Raw genomic sequence first — 14,285 nt, forward strand, 5'->3', positions numbered from 1 at the left:
AAAAAAAAAAAAAAAAAAAAAAAAACTTGTTTAGAATTTCAATTTATTAACAATGATTTTCTATCTTCAAGTGAAACTCTCTTTTTAACCTTTGCTGATAATAACTCTTTATCATAATCATCATCCACTATTAATTAGGCAAAAATTTGAGTGACATATTCAAAACACCAATTGATTTTTGTTGTAGGCGGAAATTGAACTCCAAATTTCTTATTTAATCATTTGAGACTTTATTAGTTGACTTAACTATAACCCATTTTTTAAAAATATATATATTCATGCTATTTCATTACATTCTAATTTGGGTGGACATAGTGGGTTATAGTTAGCTTAACTGGTAAAATTTTTAATAATTGTATAAGAGATTTGAGGTTCAATCTCTACTAAAAAATAAGAGAAGACGTCATATATTAAAACTCTCTTTTAAAAAAAAAAAAAAAAATTGGGTGGACAGTCACATTATTTTGTTGCGAAAATGTTTTTGAGAATTTGTTCTGCTCCTACAAAAACGAATTTTAAAAAAGTCACAACCCAATCTCACTCCCACAAAAGAAAAGCGAAAAACGACGCCGTTTATAGTAAAAACTTCCGTTAATTTCCACAAAAGTAATATCTATTTAAACTTGTCTCTCTCTCTCTCTCATTCTTTATCGCCCTGTCTTTCTCTCTCTTTCAAGCAATTACTCATTCTTCATGCTCTTCTATTTGCATATGCTTCCTCTTTAAGCTTTTTCTCGCTCTCTCCCCCATTTCTCAACGCCGGTTCGGTTGCCCTCATCGGAATCCAGCCCTCGTTTCTCGTCGGAAAATCCGTATTCTCACCGCCGCCGATCCGAATCCGCTCCCCAATTGACCTATATATTATACCCATATATTTATTTCTATAGAGAGAGAGAGAGAGAGAGAAAAATCATTTTTTGTTTTTTGTTATTAAGAATTTGATTGATTGCTTTGATTTTTGTAATTTTATCCATGGAGGATGGTATGAGCAGCGATGAGGACTATTACTCCGATCGGGACTCGCTTGATGGCCTCGAGAACGAGGACTCTGAGTTCCACTGTACCCCTCCAAAGGGTCCCACTACGAAGGTTATTTGTTATTATTCGATTTTGTTCTTTTTTGAATATGTGGTTGTCTTTGATGGTTTTGGAGTTTGGAATTTTTGTTTTCTTTTGTGTTTTCTGGGTGTAAAAATTGAATCTTTAAGTGAGTTTTGGTTTGGTTTGTACGGTAATTGCGTGTAATTGTTCTCGTTTTGGATTTTAAGAATTGGGGATTGCTGATTTTTGAACTTAATTGATGGTATTCGTTGTGAATTTGGGTTTTATGTGGGTTAGAGCTTTGGAAATGCTTTGATTTTAGGTTTAATCTTGATGGGTATGTTGGAAAGTAGGAATTTGATCAATTTTGAGTGTAAAAGCAGTTGCCTTTGTTGAATATATCAACTCCAGTGGAAAAATCAAAACCCTTTTATGGAGCAAACATGATTTTTCTAGTTTTATAGATTCTATGCTAGTTTGGATAGTTGGTCACGTATTTTTTTTTTGTCTATATTCTATTTTTGTCCACACTTGATTTGGAAATTGACCATTTTTTCTGAACTTTGGTGGGTTTTTTTTTTTTTTTTTTTTGAACAGGTAATTACAAAAGAATCTCTTTTGGCTGCTCAGGTAAGGATAACAAATGGTCTTTTGCCTATATTTTGCTCCTTTTTAAAGGTTTTGTGATATTGATGTTTTGAGTTGGGTTGCATTAATGTAGAGGGAGGATTTGCGGAGAGTAATGGACTTGCTATCCCTTAGAGAGCACCATGCCCGGACTTTACTGATTTATTACCGCTGGGATGTCGAAAGGTTGTTTGCGGTGCTTGTAGAAAAAGGGAAAGATTTCTTGTTTGATCAAGCTGGTGTTACAGTGGTGGAGCATCAAGGTCTTGAGTCACCGCTTGGTTCTACAATAACGTGTGATATCTGCATGGACGATGTACCTAGTGGTGAGGCAACAAGAGAGGACTGTGGCCATTGCTTTTGTAACAACTGTAAGCACTCTTCCCTTCATTTGCATTTTCTTGTGCTATGGTGCAGTAGACTTTGAAGTAGTAAAGTCCTTATTTCACGTGCTGCATTATTGCATAGGGCATAGCTAGGCTGAGATTGACCCTTAATCACTTTGATGATATAGTTTTAGTGGATGAAACAAGACGGAGAGTTAATGTCAAGTTAGAAACTTGGATAAATCCTTTATAATCGAAAGGATTTTGACTAAGAAGGACTAAACCAGAGTACATGGAATGTATGTTTAGTAAATGTAGAGACACAAATTAAGGGTTCTAAGACTTAGATGGTTAAAAAATACCAAAGAGTGAGTAAATCCCATAATTTCTAAGACTTAGATTGTTAAAGGATACCAAAGATTGAGTAAATCCCATAATTCATAAGTATAGAGAGGATGCAAATCATAGGATAAGGATAGAGTGGATGAAGTGGAGAAGTGCATCAAGAGTTTTGTGTGATTGTATGGTATTTATTGACCTAAAGGGGAGATTTTATAAGTTTGTTATAAGACAAGTTTTGCTCTATGGTATTGCATGTTGGGCTATTAAGAAGTAGCATTTTCATAAAATGAGTTTAACTGTAATTGAAATGAGAATGTTGAAATGGATAAGTGAGATTCCAAATGAAGAAATTCACTTAAAGACAGGGGTAGCTCCTATTGATTTAAAGACAAGGAAGAGTCGCTTGGATGGTTTGGCTGTGCAGAGAAGAGCAATTAATGAACTAGTGAGGAAAAGTGAGTTGATTCAAGTCAAGGAAGACCTAAAATAACATTAGTAGAAGTAATAAAAAATGACATGTTAATTAAAAAGGTGGTAGATAGTATGATTTTGAATAGAATAGAATGGTGAAAAACAATATATGGCCAACCCCGGTTAGTTTGTTAATTATCCATAGCCAACCCCAAAGTTTTGGGACTAAGACTTGTTTGTTGTATTCTAGATCATTCTCTCTCTCTCTCTCTCTCTCTCTCTCTATATATATATATATATATATAAACTGGGTAAATTATACCAACATCCCTTGAGTTTTTAGGAATGACACTTACCCCTAAATCTTTCTCAAAATGACACTTCCCCTCAAGTTTGTGATCAATCTAACATATGAGTCCTCATTCTCTGATGCTGTTAGTAATATATATAGATTAAACTGGGTAAAGTATACCAACATCCCTTTAGTTTTCAAGAAACAGCACCTACCCCCAAACTTCTGTCGAAATGAAACTCCCCCTCATGTTTGTGATAAATCTAACAAATTAGTCCTCATGACCTAACGCTGTTAGTAACTAATGGAAAATTCCATTTTTTCCCCCAAAAAAAAAAAAAAAAACTTGCATTCACCAACTATAAAAATCTTTGATTTATCTGTCACGACACCACCGACACCCATCATGCATGGTAGAATGAGATCCATATCACCATTTCACACCAATGGCCACATTCACAGCACCTTCGACCCATTCTGTCATTCCATCGTTGAATCTTAAAATCTATAGCTCTTGCAATACTCTTCAACTCCTTAATCAATTTCATGGATTCCAATCTTCTATATTTCCAGTGATGCTGCAGAGATGGACTGGTGAGATGGTTCAGCTTAGATGAAAAAAAAAAAAAAAAAAGAAAAAAAAAAAGAAAAAGAAATGAAAGTGGGAAAAGAGGAAAGGAGAGGGAATATTGAAAAAGAAGGATTTTTTTGGTAAATAAATTAATATATTGAACTTAGCAGGAACAGTTGAAAATGAAGGATTTTACTAATAATCCAGCAATTTTGGAACATTGCTTTATTTTAGAGGCAACTAATTTTATAGTAAATAAAATAAGTAAGGGTACAACAGTAAATTTAGTAATAAGACAAGGGTAAATAAGAACATTTTGTTTAATTTAAGTGCATTTTAGTACATAGAAAATTCAAGTGGCTGTTAATGGTGTAATGGTCAAAGTTGGTTTTGGGGTTGAATATTATTTCAGTTGAAATTTGGGGATGAGTGTTGTTTTGTAAAACCTCAAGAGAGGGTGGTGTAGTATGAAGTTTTTACTATTGTTTGAAGTATTTTTATGTGCGTGTGTGTGTGTATGTGTGTATATATATATATTTTTTTTTTCTTTGCTAAGCTTGTATGTTGTTGAAGAGATGCAACACTTTGGAGTATGAACATGTATGGTCATAGTGATATCTCTCCTAAAATTGCTTGATGCTCATGCTTTACCATAAGTTGGCATTAGTTTATCCTCCATATCAGAGTGTTCATCATCGTGAGCACAATGTTCTTCTATATCAATAAAATTCCTATTACCTATACAAAAAAAAGTTGTTATCCTCCATTTCTTTCACTATATTGCAAATTTAATCTTGTGTTGATGCTTCATTTTTTAGGTTGGACAGAGCATTTTATGGTGAAGATAAATGAGGGTCAAAGTAGGCGCATTAGGTGCATGGCACACAAATGCAATGCTATTTGTGATGAAGCTATTGTTAGAAATCTAGTCAGTAAAAGGCATCCTGATATGGCAGAAAAATTTGAGCGTTTTCTCCTTGAATCATACATAGAGGATAACAAGAGGGTTAAATGGTGCCCAAGTACTCCACATTGTGGGAATGCAATACGCATTGAGGATGACGAATTCTGCGAGGTAGAATGTTCATGTGGTATGCAGTTTTGTTTCAGTTGCTTATCAGAAGCACACTCTCCATGTTCATGTTTGATGTGGGAGCTTTGGGCCAAGAAGTGCCGAGATGAATCAGAAACAGTTAATTGGATAACAGCTCATACAAAACCGTGTCCAAAGTGTCACAAACCTGTGGAGAAGAATGGTGGTTGCAACCTTGTGAGCTGTATCTGTGGGCAAGCATTTTGGTGAGGGTTCTTTTCCTTTTCCTTTTCCTTTTTGGCTTAATGTGAGGGTTTTTTTTCTTTTCCTTTTCTTTTTTGTCTTTTGGTTTGACTTTCATCTTTTCTTCATTTTTTCAATTTGATGCCTACTATTGTTGTACAAGCTGCTTTTGCTTTTCAAAATTACCTTTACATTTATGGCATGTTCTTTTATTTTAATAGTATTGCCTTAAGCTTATACCTGTAGTTGCAAAAAATATTGTACTGTGAGTTTTACCAGGTTATATCTCCAACCAAAGTTCTGTTACATTGATTATGTTTTATTTATTTACAATTGTCTAGTAGGCCCAGTAGAGAGAGAGAGAGAGAGAGAGAGAGAGAGAGAGAGCTTAGATGCCTGAGATCTTCTTGGCTCCACTGTGAGCCCCGCCCCCTCTGCGGTCTCTGTCTCCATCCGCTCTATGTGTCTGGTGCCGGCCTAGATCGACAGTCAGATCTTTCTCTATAGATATTTTTTTTTTTTTTTCTTTTCTTTGCTAAGCTTGTATGTTGTTGAAGAGATGCAACACTTTGGAGTATGAACATGTATGGTCATAGTGAGCACAATGTTCTTCTATATCAATAAAATTCCTATTACCTATACAAAAAAAAGTTGTTATCCTCCATTTCTTTCACTATATTGCAAATTTAATCTTGTGTTGATGCTTCATTTTTTAGGTTGGACAGAGCATTTTATGGTGAAGATAAATGAGGGTCAAAGTAGGCGCATTAGGTGCATGGCACACAAATGCAATGCTATTTGTGATGAAGCTATTGTTAGAAATCTAGTCAGTAAAAGGCATCCTGATATGGCAGAAAAATTTGAGCGTTTTCTCCTTGAATCATACATAGAGGATAACAAGAGGGTTAAATGGTGCCCAAGTACTCCACATTGTGGGAATGCAATACGCATTGAGGATGACGAATTCTGCGAGGTAGAATGTTCATGTGGTATGCAGTTTTGTTTCAGTTGCTTATCAGAAGCACACTCTCCATGTTCATGTTTGATGTGGGAGCTTTGGGCCAAGAAGTGCCGAGATGAATCAGAAACAGTTAATTGGATAACAGCTCATACAAAACCGTGTCCAAAGTGTCACAAACCTGTGGAGAAGAATGGTGGTTGCAACCTTGTGAGCTGTATCTGTGGGCAAGCATTTTGGTGAGGGTTCTTTTCCTTTTCCTTTTCCTTTTCCTTTTTGGCTTAATGTGAGGGTTTTTTTTCTTTTCCTTTTCTTTTTTGTCTTTTGGTTTGACTTTCATCTTTTCTTCATTTTTTCAATTTGATGCCTACTATTGTTGTACAAGCTGCTTTTGCTTTTCAAAATTACCTTTACATTTATGGCATGTTCTTTTATTTTAATAGTATTGCCTTAAGCTTATACCTGTAGTTGCAAAAAATATTGTACTGTGAGTTTTACCAGGTTATATCTCCAACCAAAGTTCTGTTACATTGATTATGTTTTATTTATTTACAATTGTCTAGTAGGCCCAGTAGAGAGAGAGAGAGAGAGAGAGAGAGAGAGAGAGCTTAGATGCCTGAGATCTTCTTGGCTCCACTGTGAGCCCCGCCCCCTCTGCGGTCTCTGTCTCCATCCGCTCTATGTGTCTGGTGCCGGCCTAGATCGACAGTCAGATCTTTCTCTATAGCTCGTTAATGGCGGTTCCAGCCAGATCTGTCCAGATTGGATCGGATCCAAACTCCTCATGCACTGCTGGTGGTCTCCCATTCCTCCAATTTGCCTCTCCTTTGCAGATTTGAAGTTTCTCTCTGTCCACTCTTGTGAGGTTTCTCCGAGTGAGTCCCCCTGATCTTGTGGGGTTTGTTGCCTCCCTTGTGGGTCATGCACTGCCTTGGTGGTTTTCTATGCACAATGGTTTTGCCTGAGTTTTTTTTTTTTTTTTTGGTGCTTTTATGGTTGGCTCTCATTGAGCTTAGATATTGAAGTTGCATTTCCTGATTATATTGCTGCTGTGTTTTCGGGTGTTTGTTTTAGATTTGCTTGTGATCTTCTTTGAGAGTTTATTTCTCTAGCAGCATATGCTCCCGTAAATATATTTTTGGCAATATAACTTTGCCGATTTATCTCTCAGGAAAAAAAAAAAAAATCTAGTAGACCTATGACCACATTAATCTCATAAGTAGCACATGCTCCCCCTTGTCCCAAATTGTTGGTCCTGTTTAGAAAACTAGAAAACCCAAATTTTTAAGGGAACATCATTTATTGTCTAGTTTCTTAATTAAAAATATAAGTTTCCAAAATTACCCTTAAATAAAGTTCTCAAAAAAATTTATGCTTGGATTTGGTAAGGGCAAAATAGGAAACTCAGTAAATTAATTGCTTTTAATTTTAGAAACAGGACAAAATTTTGGGATATCCCAAAATGGAATTATAGGACCAACAATTTGGAACAGAGGGAGTACCTGCCAGTGCTTGAAGTTTATATATTCATATGAACACTGTTTGCAAGGCAATCAGCTTTGGCACAAATGGCACTTCCTCTTACAAGTTTGGGTGGAGGGTGAGGTCATGTGTTCAAATCGACGAGGTGCATCTGTAACTCGCCAATCAAAAATATGTTTACACTTTTTGCAGTAAACTTGATGATTAGATCAAGATCACCTTGCTTATGGGGATGTTAATTATAGTATCCAGATCACCTTGGTTATAATATTGCTAATCGTTTTGCATGCTAAGGTAGACAGTTTCCATTTATGATATTGGGGAAACCCATTATGGTATTTTATCGCCAAACTGATTGGATTGGATTGGCTCAATAGTTCTGCTGTTGTTGTTATAATTGGATAGTTATTGTCTTGATTGATAAGTTACAAACATGCACAATCAATTAGTAGGCCTTGAATTCATGACCTCACCCTCCATCCCGTTACTATGGACGGAGGAAGTGCTATTAAAGTTGGAATGCATTGGCACTAAATAGGAGAGTTATACTGAAACATCTGACCATGTCTTATCTCAAGTTCACTTGCTTAATTAGTGCTGTGTTGAATCGGAGCTTCTTTGCCTGCTTTGATGTCTGTTCGGGTTCATATGGTCATCATCTCTTCTACCTGTCATTCCCCTTTCTTTTTGTGTTTTTTCCCTTCTTGGTTTCACATCTTATGAAACCACTCGAATGGCATCTCCTCCCCTTGTAAAGGTAAGGTTGAGGGTGAGGTGGAGGATTGAATACACATGGGTGTTTGTGCAACTTACCAATAAAAGAAAACATTTGCTGTTACTCTATACTTGTTTAAAGTTCCAGATCAAATGTTTTTGGTGGCATCCCTTGGGAAGATTCATGCATGAGTTGGTTGCATAACTTCTACCTTCTTTTCTTTTTCATCAATCCAGCTACCTCTGATCTTCCTTTTAATCATTCTCTCTCTGTTATTAAGGTTGATGCAAATACTTACGTTCTACTTACTTTTGGATGCAGTTGGCTGTGTGGCGGGGCTACTGGCCGAGACCATACTTGGTCAAGCATATCTGGTCACAGTTGTGGTCGCTACAAAGCGGAACGAGAGAAAAAATCTGAACGTGCAAAGCGGGATCACTATCGGTATATGCACTATTATAATCGTTATAGAGCTCATACAGATTCTTTCAAGCAGGAAAGCAAATTGAAAGAAATCATACAAGAAAGGGTGTCAATTACAGAAGAGAGGGATTCGAGGCTCAGAGATTTCAGCTGGGTAAATAATGGGCTCCTTAGACTTTTCAGATCCAGGCGTGTTCTTTCATATTCATACCCGTTTGCATTTTATATGTTTGGAGATGAGCTGTTTAATGATGAGATGACGAAGGAAGAAAGGGAAATAAAACAGCACTTATTTGAGGACCAGCAGCAGCAGCTTGAAGGAAATGTTGAGAAACTTTCAAAGTTTCTGGAGGAGCCCTTTGATCAATATAGTGAGGATAAAGTGATGGAAATAAGGATGCAAGTTATCAATCTGTCAGTGATCACAGATACTCTCTGTCAGAAAGTGTGAGTATCATTACTGCTTTCACAAAAGCTTTGACTGTATGGGACTCTTGAAACTCATGCACTTATAAATCTCCTGCAGGTATGAATGCATTGAAAATGATTTATTGGGTTCTCTCCAATATGGTAATCACAATATTGCTCCTTACAAGTCAAAAGGCATAGAGAAGGCATCAGAACTTACTGCTTGCTGGAAAGCCAATAATAGTGACAAATATCCACCTTCAGATTGTGGCACAAGTGGTAATAATTTCGTGAGACTTACATGGGCATATTAATACAAAACTTTATTAGGTTGTGATCTTTTGTCTTGATTTATTTTAATATTTTTTGACAGTCATATATATATTGGTTGGGAATAAAGTAACTAACAAGTTAATCTGGACTCAATATTGTTGTACCTATAATATGGTCATATAAAACTTAATTAGGTTTATCATGATATCTGATGTTAATGTTGCTCTGCCTATAACATGATCATATACAAATTTATTAGGTTTATTATGATATTTTAAATCCACAAGTTCTTGCTCAAATATTACTTCTTCCTCTTGTAAGAATAGGATTGAAGGTGAGGTTGTGGGTTCAAGACCCACTGGGTATGTGTGTACTTTACCAATTAAAAAGAGTTTATTATAACATTTGACATCCATGTCTTTGTACAAGTAAAATATTGCAATGATTAATTCCGCTGCTTTAAAATGTTGCAATGCTTAATTTTGATCCACAAATGCACTGATTTGGAATTATTATTGAGTCGATAAGCTGCCATCCTCTTTCTGTGAAAATAAAAAATTGGAAAAAAGAAAAGAAAAGAAAATATTAGAGCATTCACATTGGTGGAGCTATAATTTTAGTTTTTTGGCTCCACCAAAAGCTATTTTATCTATTTTACCTTCTTACTTTACAAAACACTCAACATCAATGGTTTTATTTTAGCTTTCTATACAATAAAATAATATAAACAACACAATAAAATAATATATCTACTACAATAAGCAATTCATCTATTTATTATTATTTTTTTCTCTATTCTTCACTGTCCTCAAGCACTCACAGCAGCACCACCAAACCCAAAAACCCCAAACCCAGCAACCCCAAATCAGCCAAACACAGACCCAGCAACCCCAAACCCAGCCACCTCCATCAGCACAACCAACCCAATCACAGCCACCCACCACCCACTGTCGCAACCACAACCAGCCCACCACGACTCAAATTAAAAAAGAAGAAACAAAAAGAAACAAACGAACTGAAAGAAAAAAAGAAGAAGAGTACAGGCAACTGAAAAAAAGAAAAGAAAAGGAGTACAGGCAATCTAAAAAAAAAAAAAAAGAAAATAAAAGCAATTAATGTTTTGATAGTTGTTTTCATTTTTCATAAAAGTGGTGTCAAAACTTTCCTAAAATGAATTATTAACCATTTCCCTAAGAGCACCCATTAGCATGACCCTTTTAATAAAACACCAAAAAAAAGGAATGATTCCGTGGTCAACACTCATTAGTAACATCTAGTATTGAGCTAAAGGTTACATCTATTCATTAGCTTAAACCTACTGCATAAAGGGAATGTTTTTATTTTGAATTCTAAGTATTTGGATATGTCAAGGATTAAATGTCTAGTGCCACTTCTATTAGCTTTAGAAAATATAATTTGGTTTAATTTTATTTGTCACTGCAAGGATTATACCAAAGATAAAGTGGGATGAAACATTTGCATGAATCAAGTGGGATTCATGTAAATTTTAAAATATGAATGATCCAGATCAGTTTGACCTCCTGATTCTTACATTTAATTGCATGATATTTATAAGAACTCTAAAAATATATCTAAATAGGCTAATATCATAGGTGGCTCCTATCCTTCTAGACCTTACAATGATCACAAAGTTTGAACTGCATGGGAATATCAACCTCTATTTGGGCAAGTTGGACCCAAACTACATGTGCTAATTGTCACCAATCTGCTCTAAAAAGATTTCTAAAACATTTTCAAGTTCTTTTTCTTCATTCTTTGTTCTGTATAGCAGTATAGCACCCTCTCCCAAAAAAAGGCAACAACCTTTCTCAGCAAGTTTTTGACTAGACAAATTGGTTGAAAACTAATTGTCTCAAAGAGTTAAGCCAATTGAAAGCCCACCAAACCAGTCAATTTCATGTCAATCACACGTTGATTTAACTTTGGACATTCACTTTCAGCCCTTTTTAGGCTACCTTTCTTTTTCTAAGTGCTGCCTTTTAAGGCCTAGGGACCAACACCACTGCAATCCTCCTCCTAATGTTGCTATCAACTCTCATCTTCTACGCACCACCGAACAGAATAAGAAAATAACCGAAAGAGTAGAAACGGATATAAGATAAGATATCTTGGATCAAGAGATAAAGTTGTGTAATTCAAAATTTTCATGGCTATATGATTTCTAGTGCACTTTCAAGTTTCAACTATGAAAAATGAGGTCTATTATGCTGGAGATCTTTATTTATTTATTTATTTTTATTCACAATTATTGAATGACATGAATATTAAGATTATTCTTTACTTAGAAAAAAGGAAAAAGTATTTCTCTAAAATGTATTGAAAGAATATCCTCCGACCCATAATATTGCGTGGGTTCTAATGTCATAAAAGTCATCCAAATAAATTATATGATAATAAAAGTACTAGGTTAATATCAGTTTAGAAAGAAAAAAACTGGCCTTAAATAATAAGAAGTGTTACATTCATGATATTTTCACAACAAGTTATAGGTGGTTAGTTTTTATTGGTTGTAATTTGAACTTACCACTGAAATTATTTTTTGCCTCACCAATAACAACCTACCACTTAGGATTTATTGTGAAAAATTGTAGACATAGCATTTCTCTACAGAAATGGGTAGAAATATTCATACTTCACCTTTTAATTAGTTTACAATTTTGCTATAAGCTATTATCCGTTCAACACCCCCCCCCCCCTCTTTTTTAAAACACACTAGGTATAATGGGTGAATGTAAAAAAGCATATAACATGTCAATATAATTCCCCCCCAAAAAAAAAAAAAAAAAAAAAATCTAAAACGTTATGTTGTAAGAAAAGGTTAACGCATAGTAAATTGAATTGAATTTAAATATCTTGTTATAAACGAAGGGTTTATTGTAATTTTTTTAAATGAAAAATTCTTGAATTTTTTTTAGATAATATTTTGCATAGAGTAATGATTACCACATACTTGACTGTGGTATAGAAATCATACATATTCACAATTAAAGTTGTGAAATCGTGTTAGTATTTTGAAAACACAATTTTACAATTTCACAATTTTAAAGGGGGTGTATAAGGAGTGTGTGCAATGGCAAGGGAGTGTAACTAGATTTAACATTTTTCACATAAGTTACATGACATAACAGCCATATAGGGACTGCACTGTGTGAACTTTTGAACTGTAAGCAAGTCCAAGTCCCTTGAACTCCCGCTATATATTTATATATATATATATATATCTTAATCACCAACCTGTCTGTTGTCACTTTGTTTCTATTTAAATGGCCGAGTTTTACTTTTGCACATCATCTTCAATCAAAAGCCACGAACTGTTTTACTTCTTTTAATGCAATACAAAAAGCCCACCATTGCAAAAGCTTCAAAGGTGGTATAACTTTCTTAGACAAGGCACTAGTCAAAAAAATGACCACCCTTTTTAAGTATTTTGTACTATATGTAGCACTAGCACATATACTTTACGATGTTATCCTTGCGCTATATTTCTTAGGTCTTGCATATCAAGAGGACAAATGGGGTTGTTTTCCATGATTTGAATTTCATATATCTGAGAACCCATTTGGTCCTTAACCACTAGATTTTGTTGAGCCTTTCAAAAACACATATCCGTGAGTAGTCTTATTCCATCAATATGTGCTAGGTTGCTTATAAGCAGGGTTTTTGCTGTTACAATTAATGTTCTTTGGATGCATCTGTCATGCTGTTCTTTTTCCTGTTTAGTAACTTTGTCAATATCTGATGGTAGTATCTGCTGGTACTAATGTTGTTTCAGTGAGTGTTTAAACCGTGTGGTTAAAGCCAATTTTGATACTGTCATGCATGAAATAAAGTGGCGGGTTTCTAGTTTGAAGCCATTCGACTTCATGGAAGTAAAAGTTTCAAGACACAAGCGTTCTATGAGGTAGCTTCACGTGTTTCATTATCATCATTTTTGTTTAGCTTGTCCATTTTCATATTCTGTGTACCAATGTAGGCTCAACTGCTTTGGTCTTAGTGTCACTAAGAAAGCGTGCCACCATAGCTCTCAATAAGTTTTTAGATATTTTTCACTAGCAAACCCCATTAACTGTTGGATACTTTGCCTTTTTGGTTCTCTTAAGAATTCAACTGATTTTATTTGCATTTATGTAAATAAACCTTAGGAAAGAAATTCTTATGTTTCAGTCAAGGTGAGAAATATTAACTCCTCCTCCTTCTCACTTTCATAAGAAAAGGCTAGAACTTCCTTTTTTGCTTGCCTGCAAGTACATTCAAAGACAAAATGTCATTTAACCTTTCATAACATAGTTTGCTGCATTGCCAAGTGATTTATTTTGTTCCTTTACAATGACAGTGATCCTATTAAAAGAAAACTCAAGGAAGACAAATCAAATAGCATCTCTGAATCTCCTTATCGAGTTAAGATGGTAAGAGGTTAAATTCTCTGTTTTGCAACTTGCTTTCCTAAGTCTTGAACGTTTTGGTGAGGGCTTCTTCTACTAAACCAGAAGTTAATGTTACTCTGCCCCCTAGATATTATACCCTTATTATGGTGCAGTGTCCGCTTTGATTATGAGTTTATAACCATTGTACAAACTAGTTTTTTTGCATATATGTTGTAATATTCTGATGACATTTACTAGAGAAAGCAGTCATATTAGATAGGTCATGAGCACTCATGCAGAAGTCATAATTAATTCCTTGCTCATTTACAAGTTTGGTCTAATTGTTTTGCTATTATTATTTCCCATAATGATTATAATCCATTTTTTTTCTTTTTCAAAAAAGGAATTCGGACAACCTAAGGCCTGTATTGAAGCCAAGAAGAAACAACCCCCTAACAGTGACATTCAAAGTTCCTTGAAGCAAGAGGTATATATCTTTACTTATGTGAACTCATCAGTGTGGCTTATTTAAGTCACTTTTTGAGTTTTGAGCAAAATAATGGCACATCTGGTTACTGAATAAGACATTTTTGCATTCAATACTCCATTAAGCTTTTGTTCTTAATCTTTGTGAAATTGAGAATCCCATATAAAAGGACATCTTATATTGTGCTTCACTTTTGGCTTCCTGCAGCCAACACTATGACTGCATGGGAAATACATAAATACATTATACATGGAAGGGATGGGTACAT

General features: G+C 35.0%; 1 protein-coding gene and 1 long non-coding RNA gene across 4 annotated transcripts; both read left to right on the forward strand.

Moving 5' to 3' along the window:
* Window positions 1–634: 634 nt before the first annotated feature.
* On the forward strand, window positions 635–9,151 carry LOC111997998 (probable E3 ubiquitin-protein ligase ARI2; the record flags this gene model as incomplete). 2 transcript variants are annotated; one of them, XM_065768858.1, is given in 6 exon segments in its annotated part: window positions 635–1,089; window positions 1,639–1,671; window positions 1,763–2,039; window positions 4,429–4,909; window positions 8,363–8,911; window positions 8,991–9,151. In XM_065768858.1, coding segments are annotated over 6 exon segments (1,618 nt in total), but the record flags the coding sequence as incomplete, so codon positions are not given.
* A 3,435-nt stretch (window positions 9,152–12,586) lies between these two features.
* On the forward strand, window positions 12,587–14,130 carry LOC111999224 (uncharacterized). Of its 2 annotated transcripts, XR_010627161.1 has the most exons (4): window positions 12,587–12,774; window positions 12,939–13,067; window positions 13,500–13,572; window positions 13,934–14,130. It is a non-coding gene; the product is annotated as an uncharacterized LOC111999224 (long non-coding RNA). The 2 variants fall into 2 exon arrangements; XR_010627160.1 differs by having other exon boundaries at window positions 12,588–13,067.
* The last annotated feature ends 155 nt before the right edge of the window (window positions 14,131–14,285 follow it).

The sequence above is a fragment of the Quercus suber genome, unplaced genomic scaffold (genome assembly GCF_002906115.3).
Source record: "Quercus suber isolate HL8 unplaced genomic scaffold, Cork oak 2.0 scaffold_1009, whole genome shotgun sequence".
In the NCBI taxonomy this organism is placed as follows: Eukaryota; Viridiplantae; Streptophyta; class Magnoliopsida; order Fagales; family Fagaceae; genus Quercus; species Quercus suber.